This window comes from Macrotis lagotis, chromosome 6 (genome assembly GCF_037893015.1).
Source record: "Macrotis lagotis isolate mMagLag1 chromosome 6, bilby.v1.9.chrom.fasta, whole genome shotgun sequence".
Taxonomy (NCBI): Eukaryota; Metazoa; Chordata; class Mammalia; order Peramelemorphia; family Peramelidae; genus Macrotis; species Macrotis lagotis.
Window position 1 is genome coordinate 62,557,018 of NC_133663.1, and position 20,326 is coordinate 62,577,343.

The 20,326-nt window shown below is 40.1% G+C and overlaps 1 protein-coding gene across 1 annotated transcript in view; it reads left to right on the plus strand.

Annotated features, from left to right (window-relative positions):
- WDFY1 (WD repeat and FYVE domain containing 1) overlaps window positions 1-19,548 on the plus strand; it is a 67,147-nt gene extending 47,599 nt beyond the window's left edge. Inside the window, exons 8-12 of the mRNA XM_074191265.1 lie at window positions 5,411-5,516; window positions 9,000-9,101; window positions 10,552-10,682; window positions 13,233-13,341; window positions 14,918-19,548. Coding sequence (XP_074047366.1) covers window positions 5,411-5,516; window positions 9,000-9,101; window positions 10,552-10,682; window positions 13,233-13,341; window positions 14,918-14,977 — 508 coding nt within the window. The 3' untranslated portion in view covers window positions 14,978-19,548. The remainder of the gene's footprint in view (window positions 1-5,410; window positions 5,517-8,999; window positions 9,102-10,551; window positions 10,683-13,232; window positions 13,342-14,917) is intronic.
- The last annotated feature ends 778 nt before the right edge of the window (window positions 19,549-20,326 follow it).

Genomic DNA, 20,326 nt, shown 5'->3' on the forward strand with positions numbered 1-20,326 from the left:
GTGTCATTTTTCTATGCAGGAATACATGCAGTTCATCATCATTAAGTCCCTCATATTTTCCCCTTCTCCTCCAATCTCCATGCTTCACCTGAGTCCTGTATCTGAAGATCAAACCTTCTGTTCAGCTCTGGCCATTCCAACAGGAACATTTGAAATTCCCCTGGTTCATTGAAAGTCCCATCTTTTTCCCTGGAAGCAGACATTCAGCCTTGCTGGGTAGTTGATTCTCGGTTGCATTCTAAGCTCTTTTGCCTTCCGGTATATTATATTCCAAGCCCTACGAGCTTCCAATGTAGTTGCTGCTAAGTCCTGTGTGATCCTGACTGCAGCTCCATGATATTTGAACTGTGTCCTTCTGGCTGCTTGTAATATTTTCTCTTTCACTTGGGAGTTCTGGAACTTGGCTACAATATTCCTGGGGGTTGGTTTTTTGGGATCTCTTTCTCAGGGGGATTGGTGGATTCTCTCCATTTCTATTTTGCCCTCTGCTTCTAGGATATCAGGGCAATTTTCCTGTAGTAATTCTTTGAAAATGATGTCAAGGCTCTTTTCCTAATCATGACTTTAAGGTATTCCAATAATTTTTAAATTATCTTTTCTAAGTCTATTTTCCATATCAGTTATTTTTTTCAATGAGATATTTCACATTTTCTTCTAATTTTTCATTTTTTTTGGTTTTGAAGGATTGATTCCTGATTTCTGGTAAATTCATCAATCTCCTTGAGTTCTATTCTTTGTCTGAAGGATTTGTTTTCCTCAGAGTTTTCTTGTCTCTTTTTCCATCTGGCCCATTTTGGTTTTTAAAGCATTCTTCTCCTCAATAACTTTTTGAACTGTTTTATCCATTTGACCTAAGCTGGTTTTTAGCATGCTATTTTCTTCAACATTTTTTTGGATTTCCTTGATTAGGCTTCTGACTTCATTTTTATGTTTTTCCTGCATCTCTCTCCTTTCTTTTCCCAGTTTTTCTTCTAACTCCCTCATTTGATTTTCAGAGTCTTTTTTGAGCTCTGTCATAGCCTGAGCCCAATTTCTGTTTTTCTTGGAGTTTTTAGATGCAGGAGCTTATACTTCCTCATCTTCAGACTGAGTATTTTGGTCCTTCTTGGGCTCATATGCAAAATATTTCTCAATGGTCTTCCTCTTTTTTCCCCTGCTTGCTCATTTTCCCAACCTGAGCCTGGTTTTGGGGTGCTTCCTGAACTTTTGGGACACTCCCACAAGGATCTCAGTGTGTGAGGCTCTGTCCTCCCTCCTGGTCTGTGAATGACCATAAGTGCCCCCCTCTGCCACAGGGCTGAGGTGGGGGGGGGCTGCTGTTCTATGGGGGGGCCTAGACTGGGATCAGGATCTGAATGTGGTCAGAGCCTCAGAGTCCTGTTCCAGAGGCAGAGGACAGAGCTCTGCAATCCCTCTTCACTCCCCTCCCTCAGCTCAATGGGCTCCTGCTTACAGGCTCCACCTGCTTCTGTTTCCGGATCTGGGCTTCGGGAAGACCAAGCTGCTGGCTGTGTGCCCTGAGGGCTGGGCTCCATGTGCTCCCTCTGGCAGAGGTCCCCCACTGTTCCCCCACTTTGTGCCCAGTGCTTCCTGGGGTGCAGCTCAGGAGACTCCCCTGCTGCTGTGAGCCACGGCTCCCAGTGCCCTGGGGCTGCCTCCAGGAGGCTGAAGTTCTTTCGCTCTGGCCCGCCACCCCTCTGGCATCCGGCCCCAGGGAGCAGAGCCTTTCTGTTCTTTTCCAGGTTACCTTGAGTAGGAGAACTGCCTCACTGGGTCCCTTTGTGGGTTCTGTCTCTCGAAAGTTTAGTTAGAGTCCGTAGTTTCATAGTTTTATGAGAGAGCTTCTAAGAGAAGTTGCTCTCTTGTCGCCATCTTGGTTCTGCCTCTCAGTGGTCATTTTTAAAAACTTTTGCTGCCAGTAAAGCAGTGCTGCTTTGTGAACATCTGGATTCTCACCTCCTTTCTTTCCTTTTTCAAGCTTTTTCGGTGTCCTTTGTTTTCGTAGCACTTCATTTCCCATCTATCTCTCCTTCCCTGAGAGAACTATCCCTTTGACCAAGAATAACTTTATAGGGCGGCTAGGTGGTGCAGTGGATAGAGCACTTACCTTGGAGTCAGGAGTACCTGAGTTCAAATCCAGCCTCAGACACTTCATAATTACCTAGGTGTGTGGCCTTGGGCAAGTCACTTAACCCCATTGCCTTGAAAAAAGAAATCTAGAATAACTATAATTTTAATCATTAAACAGCGCTATTGAGATTTGACAGAGGCAGGGTGTTTCTAGAGATGTTCCTTCCTTCCACCTCTGCAGGGAGGGCCAAATGGAGTCATTCTGATTATTCCCCTATTTAGTTCCATGTTTTTGTTGTTGTTCTTTCTGTTGCCACTGTTACTGTTGTTTTGTTTCCTGCTTCTTCCCACTTCAGTTTGTATCAGTTCATTGTAAGCCTGCCTTTGCTTTCCTGTGTTTTATTAGTGTTGATTTTCTTTGTTGTGTATTTGTTTTCAAAAGTTGACTTGTGACTTTGTTTGGCAGCTGCATTGGAGCCCGGGCTCTGCAACTTTCAGAGTTGCAGCCTAGGTCCTGAAAGGGTTAAAGACCACCCATGGGATAGTCTGGGTCTCCTGCCTCCGGTAGGCTCGGTCAGCTGAGCTGTGCTGCTCGCTCCTGCAGTCTTCCTGGTCATCATTTCTTAGGTTACTACTGTTTTTTTCTTGTTGTTTTTTAGGTTTTTGCATGGCAAATGGGGTTAAGGGGCTTGCCCAAGGCCACACAGCTAGGTCATTATTAAGTGTCTGAGACTGGATTTGAACCCAGTTACTCCTGACCCCAGGGCTGGTGCTTTATCCACTGCACCACCTAGCTGCCCCTACTACTCTGTTTCAAATAAAAGTTCTGGTATTTCTGAGAAGGTAGGCCCTTGTAACAAACCTAAGCGACCCAATTAGGTCTTTGTGGTGGGTTCAACTGCCCCTTCTTGGTCTCCTGTGCGCTCCAGAGGTGCTTCAACTCCTTTAGTGTTCTGGCATTGTCGTATGCACTGTAGAGACAGGTACAAATAGAAAGCCAATCTGCTCTCAAGGGTCTTCCATTCTGATGGAAGGGACAATATAGGCATATATAGAAAGGGAAGAATGTGTTCAAAACAGAGCCCAGGAAGCGTGGAGAGAGAGGGCCCTGGGCAGCTCCTCAGGCATCACCAAGAGGCTGCCAGAGGATTTGGGCTTTAGGAGGGAACAAATCCCTCACATGGCACCAGACAGAGGGGCAGGGGCTGGAGGGTTGTGTGAGGAGAACAGTGAGGGAGGCTGGTCTGGCTTGAGAGGGTCCTGGCTGAGAAGCCCAGAAGGGGTGGCAGGGCCTAGACTGAAAACTTTAAATGTGCCCCTACCAGGGGCTGGGTTGGGGAGAGTAACCCGGCAGGAGGAGGTGATGAGGCTACTGCCAGGGTTGTAGATGGGGAAGAGAGAGTTCACACAGAAATGGCGAGTTTTGGTGATGAGAGTTGCACCCATGTGCACGAGGAGATTACCCCAGGAAGGTATCTAGAGAAAAGAGCATTGGGGAAGACCCCAGGAGTGGGCAGAGAATGGATGATGATTTGACCAAGGAGACTGAGAAGGAGAGGCCAGCTGGGTGAGAGGTGAGGATTCTGCAGGATGAGATGGTCTGGTGCTGGGGGGTTCCTGAGGGGTCATGCCAAGGACCTAGGACCAAGAAATGACCTGCCCTTGTCTGTTAAAAGAAATAGTAACAGGGGTGGCTAGGTGGCACAGTGGATAGAGCACCGGCCCTGGAGTCAGGAGGACCTGAGTTCAAATGTGGCCTCAGACACTTAATAATGACCTAGCTGTGTGGCCTTGGGCAAGCCACTTAACCCCATTGCCTTGAAGAAACCTAAAAAAAAAAAAAATGGTGACTTTGGAAAGAGCACTTCAGTTGAGCGAGGATGTCAGAAGCCCAGTTGGTGGCAAATAAGTAGAGAGTGAGGAGGGGGCAAGGTGAAGTGCTATTATCAAACAGGAAAGAATGAGGAAAGCTCTTTTGATCAAAGGCCTGGCATAGGGAAGACAGTGGGAATACGAGCCAGGAGCCTCAGCTCTTGTCCGAGTCCTGCTGTCAGTTGGCTCGGGGGCCCTGGCAGTTCCCTTCATTTTCTGGATCTCTGACTCTAAAATGAAGAGATTATCTGATGTGACCTTGAAGGGTGAGCTTTAAATGTGTGATAATCATTCTAGAGATCTTTGATGAGGAGTGCCTGGTCTTGCCAGTGGGATTTTGTATGAGCTTGAGGAACAATTGAGGGTTTTTTTCTCTCTCATCTTCCCAGCACCCACCAGAAGGAAAAATGGAATCTCTTGTTCATTATACTCATTGAAAAGGAAAAGAAAATAAGTTCACCTTCTTCTCCCAGTCCCTCCCATTTCTTGGTTTCTTTTTCATCTAAGCCTTTGTGACTGAGGTTAACATAGCATGAAGAGTTTTAACCCGAGTTAAGCATTTCAGTAATACACATTTTGAAAATCCAAGGAGCATCTAAGTTCCAAAGCTGTCCTGCTAGTTTGTATCGCCCCCTGTTCTCTTGTGTGTAGGTTATTAATTCTTCATTACTTTTCCGCAACTAGTTCCCCTTTCTCCATTTGAAAAACAACAATAGAACTCCCCTTGTATCCAATAATTTCTGTCACTCAAAGCAAATTCAACATTGGCCACGTCTGAAAATAGCGATCACTTTTTGGACCTCCAGTCTCTCACCCATCTGGTGGCGCATTTGTAGGTCTTCCCGAGTCATGAATGGGTATGGCATTGGTCGTTCAGACTATGTGGTAGTCACAGGATGACCCGGCCCGGGCTCTGCTCACTGCATTCTGCACAGTTCTTACAGGTCTTGGGTTTCTCAGAATTCATTCCTTTGGTTGGGTCTGTGGTATATTCATGCACTATCATAACCTTGACTGTTCCCCAGTGAACTGTTCTCCCATCTTTTTCAGTTTTTGCTCCCTGAAAGCACTACTATGAATCTCTTTATGCCCTGGGGTCTTTTCCCTTTTTCTTTGAATTCTCTGGAGTAGATTAGTCTTATTTTCTCTTAGTCAAGGGAATGAACAATTTTTAGCTCCTGATTTTCAAAATTCCGGACATTCCACATATGTGTGCTCGGCTGGGGCTGGGGGGCCGAGGCAACTCCAAGCTAGTCTGTGCCCTCATTTTGCAAAGGAGGGTCCCTTGTCTCCAAAGCTCCTCTCCTTAGAGCAACCTGGGCCTCCGCAGAGGAAGTCTCTTCTAGACTGTGCTGTGAGGTCAGCTCCCAGTGCCAGAGCAGGGCGAGGGTGTTGGGAGAGAGGGCTTCCTGCCTCACCAGGCAGCTGCATTGTCCTTCACCAAGGATCTGATGTGTTTTGTTCACAGTGACCGGGTGCAGGCCCTCTGTTACCTTGCGCTTACGAGACAGCTGGTTTCTTGTTCATCTGATGGGGGCATCGCTGTCTGGAACATGGATGTCCGAAGAGAAGAGGTGAGGGGCTGTGGGGCTGCCGTGCTGGCTTCTTGTCTCCAGTTGCCTCGTCCCCGGGTGCCTTTGGGCCATCTCACCTTCCCTTTCCTTCCTGACCTCTTAACTGTTTTTTAACTAATCTGTGGAAAACATTTGCAAATAGCAAATAGAAGAGGATCTGCTCAGTAATAAGAATACTAATGATTAAATTAAATACTAATTAGTAAACTCATAAGAGCAATTATAAAGTGCTTTAAAGTTTGCACAGTTTATAAATACCTCGTTTTGTCCTCATAATAACCCAGGGCTGGGGGAAGGGAGAGGGAAGGCAGAAGGAGAGGGCCATTATCCTTCATTTTCAGATGAGGAAACTGAGGCAGACTGAAATGGAGAGATTAAGTGACTTGATCAGGTTCCTGCTGCGAGTTGAGCTCTGGCTTGCTATCTGGAGATTCTTGCCCAAAGGGAAACATGGGTGTTACAAATTAGTCCTTTTCTGGGGATAGGCTACATCAATAATAATCAGAGCTCTCATTTTCTTTTTTTAATTTTCTGTTTTCCTCTCTTTAGTTCATGTTTAGTTTACTAAAAAGTAAATTTGGGATGGCTAGGTGGCTTAGTGGATAGAGCACTAGCCCTGGAGTCAGGAGTACCTGAATTCAAATGTGGCCTCAGACACTTAATAATTATCTAGTTGTGGCCTTGGGCAAGCCACTTAACCCCATTGCCTTGCAAAAACTTTAAAAAAAAAAGTAAATTTATTTACATGAGATAGAACTCTTCAATGCAAATTTGAACTCATGATGTATGTTCTTTGCATTTTAATTGATATGGCAGTAGAAATGTACAGAACACAATTTGTTCTATTACAGTTGTATATTAATGACCTTATGGGACAGGAGAGGGGGAGATTAGATTCTTAGGCACACTATACTTGTAATATTCTCGATTAAAAAAATTTGGGTGGGGGCAGGGGAGGTGGTCAGGGTTAAGTGACTTTCCCAGGGTCACACAACTAGTAAGTTTCTGATAGCAGATTTGAACTCAGGCCCTCCTGACTCTGAGGCCATGCTCTATCCACTTTGTCTTCTGGCTGTCCCTATCCCATAGATATTTTTAAAGAAAACTTAGCAGAGACCTCACCTTTGGGAATTTCAGAGTTGGCTCTTATATTCAACCAGTATTAAATTAAAGTAATATAAACTGTGTACAGCATGCTGCTTTTAAAAAGAGTTAAAATTTAATATTTATCAGATGCCAGTGTGCTTCGTGTTCCAGTGAGTATTTAGCTACACAGATATCTCTGAATATATATAATCTCAATTTGACCTAAATAGTAGGAAGAAGATGTGAATAAGCTGAGAGAAGGTGGGGCCAAGGTCAGTGTGATGGACTCGATTACGGCCTGTTGCTAGGATCCTTGATGCTGCTTGGAGGAGATAGAATGCCCCTGGGAATAGCAGTCACCAATGGTGTCTTCTCCACCCATAGTTCTCTTCATTTGTCACTTAGGAAACCTAACCCCCTCCTCTCTGCCGCTCTCTGCATGCATCTTAGGAGTGTTACGGACCTGAAATAGAAGGCCACCGTGGGAGCAGAAGCTTTTATAGAAGAATTGACTTTCATCTCAACCGTCTCCTTGCCATGTTGCTATTGGGATCCTCAGTAACTTCTGACTCATAGGCATCTAACCCTAAAGTGGGACATCTGTCTTCCTCCAGGAGCCAGCCTTGTCAGGGGATCTGGGGTTCTATTCCACAACTAGTTGAATTGGGCAAGCGTTGGGAGATCATTTTATCCCCTGGTTTGTTATCTCTGCTCTGCCATTCTGGGTCAAAGATCGTGCTCTGGAAAAGAAGCGCGTCGGTCAAAAGCATGTGTGCAGGAGAACAAGGGCTCTGCACTCATTGTTGGAGGGTCAGGAGTAGAGAGAGGAGGCCAGCTTCTAACCTTTGGGACCATTCTGCAAATACAAAGGGAAGAAGTTTGGATGACAGAACATAACCCAGAAATAAAACTTTCCATTTCTGCAGAATAAAAATACAATCTGGCCCGTGATGGCCATCAGTTTAGTGTTCACTGTGGTTTCCAAGGGTTAAAAGAAGCATTTTCCTGCCCTTAAAGTTCTCCAAGTAATCCCTCTTCTCTGATCTCATGTCTTTTCTTCCTGGCATCTTGGGTCACCAGAAACATGTTTCTCATTCTTTGTTGACCTGTGAGATTGAGTGTAGGGAGTGGTTAAAATCGTCTTGGATGTTTTATTGTGAGCGTTCTTCACGAACACTGAAACCTGAGGCACTGACTGCCCTCAAGAATGGATTTATCAGATTCCTTTATTTGCCACTCCAGAGAGAGGAGGTACTGTTTTCCTGTTTAGCAGTGATTTTCTTGTTTTCATATTTCATTTATTGTTATTGTTATCATTAGCTAGTTACAGCAATGATATAAATCAATACCAAATTAGAGAATAAGCATTAAAAATGAGGCTAGTGAATGAGACAGAGTCCAGGTCAGAGAGTTGATCCCCTGAGGGGTACTAAGGCATTCATATATTCTTGCTTGGGGGTGACACTGCATGGACTGGATCAAGCTGCAGAACCTCCTGGAAGAACTCCATCCCGACTCGGGAATCTGCAGGCGAAGGTCCCAGGGAAGTGGACAAAGACCATCTGCTGCCCAGATTTCAGCTTGTTCTTGGATAGACACCCCATACAACTTGCACATGGATCTGGGATGGACAGTAGAGAGGAATGGTGAGGCAGACCCAGATAGGAGGAGGAAGCAGAGATTGGGATATAGTCCCTTAGGGAGATTGCAAGGCAGCTTCTTCTTCTTTTTTTTTTTTTAATTTTGCAGGGCTCTTTTAATGACTCCAAGCATTTCATGAAAGCAAAGACCATTTTATTTTCGTTACTAACAGCCTCCTGATGTTGCTGTTTGGCAATGGGACAGGAATATAACTACTTCTGAAGAATTAAAAATTGGATATCAAATGATGGGAGGGGGCAGTATGAAGGCTTATGGGGAGATGTGAGTAGTCTGCAACCTGTACTAGAAGAGGAATGGAAGAGAAGATGACCCAGCAAGGATGAGGAATGACAGATGGCCACTTAGCAATGGAGCAGCCTCAGGAGAAGTGAGGAAGTCCCCAGTGTGTTGGGATATGGAAAAGTGTTGCGCAGGACAGGATGACATAGATGGAGTTCACTCTTCCTCGTTGGAGGGAGCTCCTAAGGCAGTGGGGTCACAGATCCATATGAATGGTCAGTTCTAGTCTAGCATTTCCTGATTGTTGTGAGTTTGGGACATCATAGGGATGGTGAGTAGGTCATAGAGGACTCAGTCAACACCTTTTCCAGAAGTATTTATATATAATGTCACAATTTAATCTCTCAGATAATGGAAAAGTAAAACAATTAACATTTTCTCTTCTTTATTAGGGTCTTTAACATTAAGTCGTCATACTAAAAAATTGAGATCATTTTGTTTGTTCTTCCTATCCAGGCTCCTCAGTGGTTAGAAAGTGATTCTTGTCAAAAATGTGAGCAACCCTTTTTTTGGAACATAAAGCAGATGTGGGACACTAAGACACTGGGTTTAAGACAGGTAAGAAGCCTACTTCAGATCTTTACTAGTGCTTTTGCTGCTGTTTGTTGCCTTGTTTTTCTAAATTCCTTTGGCGATTGTACATTGAACCTTACTTTGTTCAGTTCATCTAGCTTTAATGCTCACCACCACTTGACTTCTGTCCTTGGGATGCTGGTTCAGTTCAACAAACATTTAAGTAGGTACTTTAAGAATTTGGTACTTGAGGGCAGCTAGGTGGAGTCCTGAGTACCTGGGTTCAAATCTGACCTCAGACACTTGATAATTACCTAGCTGTGTGGCCTTGGGCAAGCCACTTAACCCCATTTGCCTTGCAAAAACCTAAAAAAAAAAAAAGTGACTCTTTGTCCATATGAATTATATATGTAACATGTAAGAATATGTAAGGTATTAGAATATAAGATAAATATTTAAGATTATGTTTTTCCACACATGAGAATTTTTAATATCTTAATTCAAGACCAGTTTGGTTTAAAATAAAAGATTAAATAAATAGCTTATACTTTATTTAAATTTTTTTTAAAAAGACTCTTAAAAATAGGTATTCATGTAATACTAACATTCTGAAAAAATGTGTTTCTATAGCAGCTTGAAAATGGACACTCAGTACAAGTATGAATTTTTGCTGCTTAGTAGGCTAGAACGGTGACTCAAATTTCTGGTCTACCTCCATGGGAGGTTGGCTGAAAGGTTGTGTGAATTGGTTATTCCTTTTGGTATTACTTACAAGGCTTTTCTAGAGTGAAGTGGTATTTTAAGATTAGCAGACAATTCAGGAAATTCTTATGTATACATAATATTCTAATGCATCAGGAAGGTATCTTTACAATTCTTCAATTAGTCTTTGTATTTTTATTGCATGCCCAGCCAGTGCCTTTGAGTGCATTGTACTTAATAATTCTGTTTCTAACCAAAAATATGGAAATTTATATGTGCATAGAAAGTTAAAGTGCCCTATCACTAAACTTAAAGTGGTTTTGGGAAGAGTCACTTATTGTAAAAGGAATCCAGTCATTGACAGTGGAATTTACTTAAATTTTTTATCTTCTTATATTAATTTGAAAGATTAAAAATTGAGAGCATGTTACTTTTGTACCAATATATTAATTAAAAAATATTTCATCAAAATCTTTCTCTGAGGACTTCTTTTTTCTTATTTTTCTGGTGTTCTGAATGGATTGTTCTTTCTAAAAATCTTTGACTGTCATTTGATCTCAGCCCAGACTTTTTTTAACTTTAACACTAATTAGTCCCTTGTTTACTAAAAATTAATACAGTAGGAAAAAGTAAATGGTTAAGCATTACAAGGTAATTTGCAAATTGTTTTTTCTGGGTTAGAATGGTATAATTTAAACCTGTTTGATTCTTAGACTTCATGTAATATACTGTGAAAGGACATGTTTAAAAATGCAAAATCTCAGCTTTTATTTTTTTTTCATAACACTTGAAGCATCACTGTAGGAAGTGTGGGCAAGCAGTATGTGGGAAGTGCAGCACCAGACGCTCCACCTACCCGGTCATGGGCTTCGAGTTCCAGGTCCGCATGTGTGACTCTTGCTATGACTCCATCCAAGATGAAGAGTAAGGAGCTTCAGATCTTTGCCTTGCTTTCAAATGAAAATGTGGGAAGCAAGCAAGATGCATTTCTTACTTACCAAAAGGTCTTCTTAATAAAAAAAAATTTTTTACTTTAAAGAATTGTCATCAGCTAGCACAAACAACTCCAAACTTGAAGAATATGCATATATGTTATACACAGAGAGACATGTGAATGTATCCAAGTAGTAATATATGGCTCTGTTTTTGACCCCTTTTGTACCTCCCTCTTTGCAGCTTTTAAATTGCTTTATTGATATTCTTTGGTTATCTTCATTACTCATTTTTAAAGAGGTGAGTGGTCATTCTCACTTTCGTATTTGTTAGGCAATGTCATAGTTGATAGAATATTGACTGAGAGTTAGCAAGTTCAAATCTTGCCCCACACATTTTTGGTCTATTAAACAAAGTGGTTAGACTCAGTGACCATTAGTGTCCCTTTCAGATCTAAATCATGATCCTCTGAACTGCATGGCTTAACATACAGCTCTCTCTCCACCCAGCAGTTCCTAGTCTGAAGTGAAGGGTCTGCAATAGCCATGTGTTTATTGTGACTCTCATTATATTTGTGTCAGTTTTGTAGTGGTGAAAACTTTGTAAACATTATCTTGTACAGAAGCACAGCTAGGCTTGAAATCTGTTTCTGAATGACTGCCTAGGAACCTGTCTCAGTTCTGGGCTAGAAAATATATTCTAACTATGAAGTTCTACTACAATTTTGTTTTGTGATTTAGAATAGCCATCTTCTGGATCACTTGACCTCTTTATCAGCTTGCTATCTAAAATAATGAAATTATAATACTAACAACTTCAGATTTTCTTCTTCTCACAGTTTGGAATTCATTCAACAAAGATTTACCACACACCTACCATGGGGAAATCATACCACTAGAAACTTACAGAAATAGAAAAATAAATAACTTTTATACTCTAGACACTTAAGTTTTTATAGTTACTATAAAGTTAACAATGATTTGAACAGTTCGGGCTAAGTAGGTTTACTCTTAGAAAGGACATTTAGGGGCGGCTAGGTGGCGCAGTGGATAAACACTGGCCCTGGAATCAGGAGTACCTGGGTTCAAATCCGGTCTCAGACACTTAATAATTACCTAGCCGTGTGGCCTTGAGCAAGCCACTTAACCCCATTGCCTTGCAAAAACCTTTAAAAAAAAAAAAAAGGACATTTAGCAAAGGGGCACTTTGCAGTTCTGTGAAGTCCTTTAGTTGGGGTTGTCAAAATGTTCTCTCTAGATATGGTGTCACCTTTCTTCTCCTATGGACCCTCAATCAGTCCCTCCATTCTAAGGGGCAAGGCTAGGAGGCTGAAGAAATAGGCCCAACCCTGTGAAGTTTACAAGACTCCTGTGGTCAGAAGGGGATGGGACAAAGATTACTGCCCTCTCTTCTCTCGACTTCCCCAGGCAGTTCTTTCTTATATGGCTCTCTCATCTGACAGTACTTAGATGGCTTGAATCTCTTCTATGCTATCAAATGTGCATAAATCTCTGATTCCAATTAGCCTAAGAGTTTTATAAGGTAGAAAAGATCCTGACCAATCTAATCAGATTTCCTGAGGCATCTAAAGAAACATCCAACACTTGTTTACATCTCTTGAACAATCAAGATACATTTTTACCTGATAACCATATTAAGGCATAGCATCTTGGGCTGGAATGATATGTTTGCTTTATTCAATTGCTCCCCTTCTTACTGACACTCTTACAGAATTTTAAAGAATATATAGTATTGGGGTGGCTAGGTGGCATAGTGGATAAAGCACCAGCCTTGGAGTCAGTAGTACCTGGGTTCAAATCCGGTCTCAGTCACTTAATAATTACCTAGCTGTGTGGCCTTGGGCAAGCCACTTAACCCCATTTGCCTTGCAAAAACCTTAAAAAAAAAGAATATATAGTATTTAATATACACTATATCCTAAAATTTAATTTTTAGGAAGTGTGGAGCATTATTCCTACTTTACAGATGAGGAACCTTAGTCTAAAACAGGTTAAATGATTTGCCCAGAGTTAAAAAAAAAAAGCTAATGCATGTCTAAGGAAGGATTTGAATTTCGATTTTCCTTACTGTAGATCTAGCATTCTCTCCATCTTGTCATAATGATTCATAGTCGTATCCCATGAAAACTTTAGAATCAAAACTTCATGTAACTGTCTCCCTCATACATTAACTATTAGAATTTCTCTTTGACCATAAATATTATTATCCTTATGAGAATTTTCTAAATGTTTTTAGTATCCCTGTGAAGAAATAAAAACAAAGACAAAAACAAAAAGTTCTTTGGTCTTTTACAAAAACTTGGCTTTTGTCTTGTTTTTTAATTGTGATCCTGAACCATGAAGCAATTTTTAGAACTGTTCAAATGTATAAATAGTACTAAATTCTGATATTTACACTGGTTTTGCTAGTTTTATTTCTGAGTTTGTTAAATTTATTTTTATTATTGCAAATTATTCTTCATTTCTAAATAGTCGTTTGCCAAATGAGTTTTAAATCCAATGTTTGCTTTTTCTTTACTAGTCGCACTTCTCTGGCAACCTTTCATGAAGGAAAACATAACATTTCTCATATGTCTATGGATGTTGCTAGAGGACTAATGGTGACCTGTGGGACTGATCGTGTTGTGAAGGTAACTAAAAATATTTTCAGGTAGTATTTAGATTTAAAATTGCCTTTTTTGCTTCATTCTTTTATCACCATTTCATTGACTTCACAAAATTAAAATTAAAAGCTGTTGTTTTCTCTCTTTTGTGGGCAGAATAATTTTGAGTGTGGCATCTGTTTTCTGTAAACTATACAATGTCCATTTAAAAAGTTGAGGCACAAAGCAGTTATGATTTTTTTGGTTCCCTTCATTGTTGCTACTTTTCCTATGAAGTTTCTTCCCCTTCTGGTACTTTTCTCTGGACTTTCTTGTTGGCATACCCTTTCTTCTTCTGTTTAGCTGAGGAGTTCTGTGTTTGCATGTTCATTTTCAAGAATGGTGTCAAAACAGCCATATTTGATTTATTCCCCAATTCTATGGGACAGCCTTGTCTGCATACACCCTAGCTTCTGCATATTCCTTTGTAAATTTTATTATGTGCCTATATCCATCATTTTTTCCCCTTATATTTCATTTCCTCCATCTTTCTTGATGTAATTTTCTTTCTTCTTGGATCTCTGTTCTTCCTCTGGGTGTTTCATGCATCTGTAACAGGAATATTTATGTTCTAAGTTTAAGGCATAAGCATATCTTTTTAAATTAAATACTGATGAAGTAATTTTATTAGGCATAATTATTTATATAAGCATTTATTGGGGGGATGAAGGCAGGAAGAAAACATTGAAGAACCTCATCCTAGCATTATTATTATTATTAGAATGACTTAGAGTCTGCCATCTGAAGAACAGGCTAGCTGAGTTAGGTTGGACTCGTGACCGCAAGGTTGACCAGTAGATGATGCAATTTTTTTTTCAAGATCATCTTTAAGATTTTTTTTTGAGGGAAAAAGTTCCTATATTGTTCTGTCAGGTATCCCTATCTATGACCTCCTCAGAATGTTTTCAAACACGTAAAATAAATACTAGGATTGTAAGAGACCAATTATGTAGAAATATAGTAATTTTTTAAAGTTTAAGTTCATGAATATAGGTATAAGAACAACAATAAGATTAAATTTGAGTTATAGAAAGTTGATCATATTTTGGTACAATGCATAATGAATTGTAAATCCATCATGACTGCTTAATCTTGTAATCTTGTTCTGAAAAATCTTCGGTCTGAGCTATTACTGTACCTTCCATCTCACTTTTTTGAAATGAATTTTGGTCTTTATTTTCTTTTATGCCTCAAAAAAAAGTCCATCATTATAGACTTAAGGAAATTTGAGACTATAGGTTTGTTTTTGTTTTTGTTTTTGCTAGGCAGTGGGGTTCAGTGGCTTGCCCAAGGCCACCCAGCTAGGTAATTATTAAGTGTCTGAGGCCAGATTTGAACTCAGGTACTCCTGACCCCAGGGCTGGTGCTCTGTCCACTGCACCACCTAGCTGCCTGAAATTTGAGACTATAGTGAGGAAAGAAGAACCTGGAAGAATCTGGTTTTTTTTTTTTCTGTAATATGAATACTTCTCATCCTTAGCATGTGTATTTTCCAGAGCTGCTATTCACTTTTCTTTAAGATGACCCAATTTTGCCTTCTCCCACATTCCCTTTTCTCTTCCAGATATGGGACATGACACCTGTAGTTGGTTGTAGTCTTGCAACTGGATTCTCCTCCCGCTGACCTAGGACCTGAGCAATTTATGCACCTTATGTACAGCAATGAGCACCAAATGAAGTCTTTCCTCTGAATAGCTCCATAAGTCTGATGGCTTGAATACCCAGTTAACCATTTTAAAAACAAAGTTAAAAAAAAGTTTTTGTTCTGTAGGACCCTCCTGGAATCCCCTCAATGCAGATGTGCCTCTGTCTGGGTAGGATGAGTAGAAAGGATGATCCGAGGTATAAGAACAACAAGGGGACCTCACTTCAACTTAGTTTGCATTTGAGCAGAGTATGAAAATGACCTGAAAAAGGAATCAGATGAGAGAAGATTAGTGAGAGACCTTGAACAGAGACACCAAGGACTTTCAGTAAATGATTCCCATAGGATTCTCAATCTACTCACAAATCAGTCTAGCCAGATTCCCAAGCCCTTCTCTGGCTATATAGGCTGTTGGAGCAAGAAGGAAGAGTGAGGAAGACTCTGAACACATGCCCGTCTTTCCTGGGGGGCAGTGATTACATTCTGAAGAGCCGGAGAGTCCCCTGAAGCATCCTCCAGGTGCCTCTTCTTCCCAGGCCAATTGATAATCTACACGAGGTTTAGTCACCCTCATTCATTAGCTTTCTTCTTCTTTTCTTTTTCTGGTCCATACATACATGTGGGTGACTCTTTGTAGATGTTTGTAAGTCATTGTAAGCTCTTTGCCCCTGAAGCTGGCTTACCACCCGGCAGGTGGTTTGCAGATGTTTCTATGGTGCTGTTAACATGGGAAACATACTTGCCTGCCTCACTGTTCTCATTGCAAGGAAGATGGAGTGGAAACTGGCGCGATCGTATGGGAAACGATCTGGTCCGGTGCACGCTGATCGCTGCATCCTGGTTCTAAATTGAGGCTCTGAGAGAGTGGGATCGCGGTTCAGCTGGAGCTTGTGCTGAAGCTTGGTGACTCTTTGGGTTAGGCTTTTCTTGGCACTTGCTCCGTAAGAGCCGTGGGTGACTTGAGACAATAGTTCTAAAATCGGACTTTGCACAGTAAGCAGGCTTTTGCAGTCATTTTCTTTTAGTTGTTAACCAAATCCAGTGTAGAGGCCAGATGTTGTTAGAACTTTTTAGCTAGTCATTTCCTGGACAATGTCAGCCTTCCATCCATTTTAATATTAAAATATTTATGATTTATTGTCTATTAGGCTGCAGAAATGGGCATACTTTTTCCCATCCTCAGACTTTTGAAGGAAGAATTTTAAAGCAGATAGTAATGGTGTCTGTTCCTGTGCACTAATATATTCAGATTAAAAGGCTCTGCTAGTTTGTGGTAATTTTGTAGGATTAAAATGAGTTTCAGACTCTGTTTTTAGTAATAGTTAAGTGGAATATCAAATTTAGGAAATTTAAATTTGAATTAAATGTTTTAACATCCAGCTGACATGAACTGATGATGGGGGTTAGGGAGAGGGGTGTCAAATGCATCATGTTTTGAATTAGCCTTTATTTATTTCTGAATACCAGTCAATTTTTGATATTAAATGCTGTTTTGGGGGGGGGTTATTGGACTTGGAAGAGATTTTGTTTTTGAAAACTTATTGAACTTTCTGTAAAAGGCCCCATGTGTTGTTGACAGAAAAATTTTTAAAAATGTATAAAATTGAATGTTAACCATCATATAATGACTTCCATTTGAACAAATGTTTTCCCCTGTGTTCAGCCCATTTGAAGGTGCTGTCTTGGATATCTAGTTGGACTGTACAAGGAAGATAGCATATGATTGACTCTGTCATATTGAAAAGTGCTGAACTCTGGTTTTGGTTTTTTTCCCTCAAACTTTTTCAAAATGTCCTATTTCTTCCCTGTGACAGATAGACAAGACACATTACTAGGGCTATAGGCAGGACTGTACAGTTTGAACTGTTTCCATTTTTGAGATACTTAATGAAAAATCCAGTGTTCCAGGGAGTGACACAATGTTGCTATAGCAACTCCTAAGGTATTAATATAAATCAAGGAAGAAATGGATGTTGGGCAAAAATTGGAGTGCAATATCTAGGAAAGACAAAGGAAAATGGTTGGTTTTTTTCACTTGAGTTTATATTTTTAAAAAATACACATTACAGAAATGTCTTATCACTGTCGCAAATTCAAATTCAGTGACAAAAACGGTTTAGAGAAACAAATAAAAATTAGATACTTCATTAATTTTTATTTGTGGAGAAGAGAGGGTTATTTCAAATTGTTCATAAATAGCAATTCATTGATCTCTTCATTCCTACATGTTCACACTCATAAGCATTATTAGGAGTTTCAAGTTCATAATCCTGGGGAAAGAGATCCTATGTTAAGTGCTAATAGAAATTATTGTGATGAAGGAAGACCAATTGCTTATTTAATACAATTCTTTAATTTTCCCGTCAGTCTCAGTGATAGGACCAATCCCCTTAGCCCCTCAGCATCACGTAGATATAGATAATTCATAACTTCAAAAATCTACCTAAGACTGTGTCCTAGTTCTACTTTGCTGCCTAGGGCAATTAAAAATTATAGCACTTTCCAGTTCTCTTTCTCTTCTTGAAGAATCCTTGTGAGTTGTATTTTAAATTTGCAGTTGTTTAAACTTGCCCCAATTATGGTTAAAAATATATATATAGTGGTTAAAACCTAAACAGGTATTTTCTAAAACTAATTTGCATTTAAATAACATCTATTTAACTTATTGATTATGTTATCTCCAAAAGTTGGACAAACTTTCCTTCCTCTTGGTGAAATACCAGTTACTCATGATAAACCTGAGGTTTTACAGTGAGTAATGTGTCGTATCTGTATTCAAGTATCTATTGCTTTGTTGTTAAATGCAAACAGATTATTGAATGCCTCCTGTATTTTCTGCAGTTTACTATACAATTCCAATTTAATTGTGTAAGAAATTTGTATTTAGTATACAATTTTAAGTGGTTTTTTTTGGGTCTTTTTTTGATTGAGGGAATATAGGGTACTTGGTATAATGTAGTCTCTACTAGCTATATTTCTGCAAGATGCTGTGCTTTGCATAACTCCAAGAGACTAGATAAACTTTTTTCCTTGTTCCTCTCTATTTGTGGGTTTTGTTTTTGTGGGGGTTTTTTGGAATACATGTACAATAAAAAAAATCTTTCTTGCTTGTTAATATGTTGTTCTCTTGTTTTATCTGGATACAATTGAACAGTTTAACTACTGGATTATAATGCTCACCAGTTGTATAATCAATAGCTCTGGAGATATCCAAAACTGTCTGGATGTTTTTCATATAGCAGAATTGTCATCGTATTGACTTCTCTATTATTTTGTCCTGCGTTTTTGTTCTATTCAAGAAATTCTGCTTTAAGAGAGAAATGGTGTTTGTATTTCACCAAACAACAAAATTGTTTTATGAAATTATAAACAGAGGTGCCGATTATGATGATAGTTTTGTGAGACCAGTAGTACACCAAAAATTAATAAGTGCTGGAATGTATTTCAAATAAGGCCTAAGGAAGGGGTGCTGTAAAAACTAGGTAACAGTAGGGTGTTCCATTTCAAAGAAATTGAGAATTATTGCTCAAGAGAATGGATTTACACCTGTGCCACCAAGAACAACTGTCAGTTAAATCTCTTTGCCAAAGAATGGGAAATGCTGACTCTTCTCAAAACGTTTTTTGTTTTATCAGAGTACTAGATTGCAGTTCCATGAAAGCTGGGATCATTTCTTAATTATCTTTGCATTTCTCCAGCATTTAGCACAGTGCTTTGCACTGTGTTGAGTAAGTGGCTGATAGTAGAATGATCAGGTTGGTTAAATCATCGAATGGTCTTTTAAAATGTAATACATTTGTAGACTTCAAAGTCTCCTTTCCCTTGTTGGTTTCATGAACTGTGCACTGGGTTGGGAGTCAAGAATGTCATCTAGTCTTTTTTTCAGATACCTCAGCTATGTGGCATCCAGTTGCAATAGCCAACTGCAAGGCTCTGCCCATGCCAGCCCAGCCTCTGACCTCTGGTCAGAGTGGAGTTCTGATTGTGTCTTCACCTACTCAACAAGCTCCTCTCCTTCCAGGGTCAAACACGAGATGCTCTGGTTAAAGCCTTCTTACCTTGCCCCCTTCTACCTACCTGGCCAGTCTTCCATCTTATACATCTTCTCCTCATTCTGGTGACAATGACCTTGCTCCTCTTCAAAGCAGAGACTTCATCTTCTGGTGAAGCGTTTTCATTGGCTCTCCACCATTTACCGAATGCTCTCACCCCTCCTCTGTTTCTGGCTTCCCCCAAGTCTCAGCGAAAACACCTCCTACAAGAAGCATTTCTCAACCTGTTTGAATTCTAGTGCCTTCCTTTGGTTGATGTTTTCTATTTTATCCTAGTTGTAGCTTATGTGTACTTAGTTGTTTGTATGTTGCCTCTCCCATTAGATTGTGAGCTCCTTGAGAATAGGAACTTTGAACTTTCTTTGTCTCTCCAGCCTGAAATCACTGCCTAGCACATTAGCAAGCATTGTGGGCACTTAATAAACATTCATTGACTGACCCTGGGTGTTTCACAACCTCTCTGAGCCTCTCTTCCTGCTCTAGAGCTATGGTCCTATAACCTTAAATGTAATCTTAAATTTTGACAATAGAATTCTTTTCACCAGTTGCATTGATGAGTACAATGAAAGAATTAAGTAAATTTGAAATACCTAATTAGATACATCTAATTATTCTTTTATTATATAAATATTTTTTCCAATTATAAACAATAGTAGTTTCTGCTTATAATTTTTTTTGCTAAGGTTTTGAATTTTACTTATTTTCTCCCCTACCCCCCATAGAAGGCAGTCTGATAATCTTTGCATTGTTTCCATGCTATACATTGATCAAAATTGAATGCATTGAGAGGAAAAATCATATCCTTGAGGAAAAAGTAAAATATTAGAGATAGCAAAATTCTGTAGTATATATATATATATATATATGACAACTTTTTTTTTGAAGGTCTACCTCTGGCTCTTCCTCTGGCTCCAGATGGCATTCTCTGTCGCCGATGCCCTAAAATTGTCCCTGGCTGTTGTACTGATGGACTGAGCAAGTTCAAGGTTGATCAGTTCCAGGAGTTAATACTTGTACTACTTACCTCCAAGAGAAGCTAAACTACTGAACTTGTCCCTTCTTGGGACCATTTGTCCAGTCCTTATCCTCACCCTGCCCTTCTATTCTCATCTTCTCTTGTCATCTACTGCCTTTGTTGCTGTTAGAGTGTACAGTGCTTTTCTGGTTCTGCTCATCTCATTCAGCATCAGTATGCAAACCTCTCTAGGCTTCCCTGAATTCCCATCCCTCCATACCATACATATACCACAGTTTGTTCAGCCATTCCCCCATTGGT